Source organism: Triticum dicoccoides, chromosome 1A (genome assembly GCF_002162155.2).
Source record: "Triticum dicoccoides isolate Atlit2015 ecotype Zavitan chromosome 1A, WEW_v2.0, whole genome shotgun sequence".
NCBI lineage: Eukaryota > Viridiplantae > Streptophyta > Magnoliopsida > Poales > Poaceae > Triticum > Triticum dicoccoides.
Genome location: NC_041380.1, coordinates 479,049,885 through 479,053,088, shown reverse-complemented (window position 1 = coordinate 479,053,088; position 3,204 = coordinate 479,049,885). Strand labels below are relative to the sequence as shown.

At 48.8% G+C, this 3,204-nt stretch overlaps 1 protein-coding gene across 1 annotated transcript; it reads right to left on the bottom strand.

The window, feature by feature from the left end:
* Window positions 1-1,526: 1,526 nt before the first annotated feature.
* LOC119303981 lies at window positions 1,527-2,757 on the bottom strand. Its single transcript, XM_037581178.1, has 3 exons — window positions 2,485-2,757; window positions 2,060-2,286; window positions 1,527-1,914 (listed from the first exon to the last, which is right to left on the bottom strand). The coding sequence occupies exons 1-3, from the start codon at window positions 2,578-2,580 to the stop codon at window positions 1,590-1,592; spliced, it is 648 nt and encodes a 215-aa protein (XP_037437075.1). The 5' UTR covers window positions 2,581-2,757; the 3' UTR covers window positions 1,527-1,589.
* Between the last annotated feature and the right edge of the window lie 447 nt (window positions 2,758-3,204).

The window sequence follows — 3,204 nt, the reverse complement described above, 5'->3', positions numbered from 1 at the left end:
ATGAAGGGGGGGGGTGCAGAAACAACTGGTGAACAAATTGGCATTTGAGTTAACTCCCAACAAGGGGGGGGGGGGCATTTAATCAGTTCACCACAAAAGAGAACCTGAATAATCTTAACTACTCCCTTCGTTTTGTATACAAGGGCACTTTGTTTTTGTGTCAAACTTGGACTTATCATATTGGTCAACAAAATATGGGTTATATACTTATATGTCATAACAAAATATACCATCGAAAAGTGCATCCATTGGCATGTTTTTTGTGGGAGATAACTCAAATTTTGTTGGTAAAATTAATGGTCAAAATTAGACATAAAAAGTGAAGTGGCCTTGTATAAAAATGGCGGGGGTAGCTAAGGATTTGACACCCAAATTTTCTATTTTAGAAGGATCTAAGGTTACATCCATTCTAGAAAAATCAATAGGGAAAACACAAAATCGTCATCTGCCTTTGTGCGCGGGCTGAATCAACGACCAAATACAAGACCGACAACACAGGGAAATCAACACAAATACCACGAGGATTGCATCAAAGCATGAACAAAACCACCATTGAAAAACTTGTTATAGGGGGAAAAGAAACCTAAACCCTAGAACTTGACCCACCTGAGAAACAAGAGGGGAGAAGAACTGAGGAAGCGAAGCAGAAACGACACCAATCCACACTAGTATAGTGCTACTGACAATAACCTAAAAACCAACAATCCAAATTGAAGCGTTTAAAAAGAAACTATGAAAGCAGCCCATCAATCTTAGAAAATTAAACTAAAAAAAGAACGTTCAAACCTCCCCACGCACGAATCATGATACGAACAAACCCACATCCATGAATTCGACTTAGTTGCCCGCCAAAAAAAAAGAGAGCGCCGATACTTCAGGTGCCTAAAAAACAGTTCGCATCAGTCACATTCAATCCTACCCGAACAGTTCGAAGGTCGTCTTCCTCCTCCCACTATCTTCCTCAACGCATGATCCAATCCAGCAGCCCTTGCGCAATCAGACCCAACCATCCTATTACCCGCGGCTGGCGGGCGCTACCGTGTGCCACCTCGCCGCCCCGCCCTCTCCCCGCCGTCGTGCTGACATCGCCCCTGCTATTCCTCTAAGTCGCGCCCAGATGAACAACTCCGCCACCCCACCCCACCCCACCCCTCCCGCCCTCCACCCCTGGTTACGTTACGGGCTAGCTCCTGCCGGTTCCCACTCATACACGACTTGGCCTCGCCGTGGCCGGCGCTCCTCACATCGTCCTTGCCTTCGGCCTAAAGTGACTGGGGTCACGACAAATTTCAGGCACATGATATTTAGCAAAAATGATAAAAAAATCGACTGTACCAAAAAAAGAATCAAATGACCGAAGAACGGCGAACACGAGTAAATAAATTAAAATGGTGGAGTTGGTACCGCTCATTGCACAATCTGAAAGCTCAAACACGCCAAACTTGCACAACAAAAGCTCTCTGGAACAGAAATGACACGAATCGGAATCAATTACCACAACCGGAAGACATGGCAGTTGTGACGGAAGCAAGACAACACTAAACCAAGAGTACATCGGAAAGGAGACGGTAGAAGCAAGAGTACGCCTTCTACACCGCTTGCGACTGCTGTTGAGCGACAGCAGGCTGGCCGATCGCGATGCCGTCGTGCTTGGTCTCGCCCGCCGACGACGGCCCCGCCACGGCGCCCAGGGTAGCGGTAGTACCAGCACCCGCCGCCGCCGCCATCGCCACGTAAAGCACGATGTAAGATATGATCCCGAGCACGGTGGCGAGGATGCTCAGAATGGCGCCCATCCTGAAGACGCCGTCCTTGAGGTAGGTACATCCCTGGCCCTGTGGAGTTCTGCGGGTCATGGGGGCATTCCCGAACGCACCTTGCAAGAAGAACCACTCCGCGATCAACGCTGCTATCCTGCACGCACATACACAACATATTCATCACCCGTTGATTTGATCGTCGTCACCTCCATCGATCGAACGAACCCTCGACATGCGTACCAGTGGCTTCCACTGTGCCACACATGCATCATGTATGGACTATGAGCACGGAAGCTCACCATGAGACGAGGCAGAGGAGGGCGCCAAGGCCAATGACCCTCTTGGACCTGGAACGCTTGGACCCGGAGAAGCCGGCGCCCCGAGGCTTGCAGCAGCCGCAGCAGCCGCCGACGGCGGAGGCGGTGATCTGGGCCACCAGCAGCAGGAGGGCCGCCACTAGCCCCAGTGCGTATGCCGGGTTGTCAGGGTACACGCACTCGTTTCTGGATATCTTGATGTCATTCGGCTGCGCGCCACAAGCGTCGCCGGTCCGTTTTAGTTTTCTTCAGATGCATACTACTACGTACTACTCTCTCCGTTCAGAATTACTTGTCGTAGAAATGGATGTATCTAGACGTATTTTAGTTTTAGATACATCTATTTTCGAGACAAGTAATTTCGAACCGAGGGAGTACTTAGATTACGAGACTACTAATGTACTTACCGTGAGCTTGGCGCCCTCGGCGATCAACCCCAGCACAGCGCTTGCCACCCCAAAAACCGCTACCACGACGGACAAGATGATCACGCCCGTCTTCATTTCTCTCGCTGATGTTTCAGTTGATGTCTCGCTCTCGTTGGCTGCTTCCTCTTTTGGTCCCAGATTACTAAGATCGGGAAGCCGCCGTGTGAGATGGATGGATACAAGCCGTGTTCTGATGCTTTATATACGGAGCACGTCGCATGCTCTATTAGTTTTCCACGACAGGTGCAATCACGCGTACTCTTTTGTCCATAAGCAAACGAACAAACATTGTCTCGCACTGGCTGGCGAGGACCGCGAGGTTAAGGCTCACGATCATGCATAGTCGTATCCGAAAGGATCATCTAACGACAAGCCTGGAATGCCTAATGATGACCCAGCTGCTGGTTTAAGCAAAGGAGACCCTTTTATTGCCATTTAGCTGTATGTAAGTGGCATGAAATTTTATTGCGGGTCAGTCGATCGAGAGTAGTTTTCTACACGCAGGCTCGGTGCACCCACGCAAGAAAATGTATCAAAACATTTTATAACATTCTGAAACTTTGTGCGAATGATTATCAACAAATGTTATGGGCGTTTGCAAAACTTGATGCTCAAATAACATTCGAGGAGCTCTCTATAAAAAAGACTTTTTTATAGAGGACTCCTCGAATTTTATTTGACCACAAAACTTTGCACGCC

Bases quoted from the DNA above. Each gene is read 5' to 3' on its own strand.
- LOC119303981 (XM_037581178.1), bottom strand. From the start codon at position 2,580: ATGAAGACGGGCGTGATCATCTTGTCCGTCGTGGTAGCGGTTTTTGGG. The intron at 2,287-2,484 runs GTAAGTACATTA...TGTGGCGCGCAG, and splicing joins CCGAGGGCGCCAAGCTCACG to CCGAATGACATCAAGATATC. The intron at 1,915-2,059 runs GTGAGCTTCCGT...ATGTGCGTGCAG, and splicing joins CTCCTCTGCCTCGTCTCATG to GATAGCAGCGTTGATCGCGG.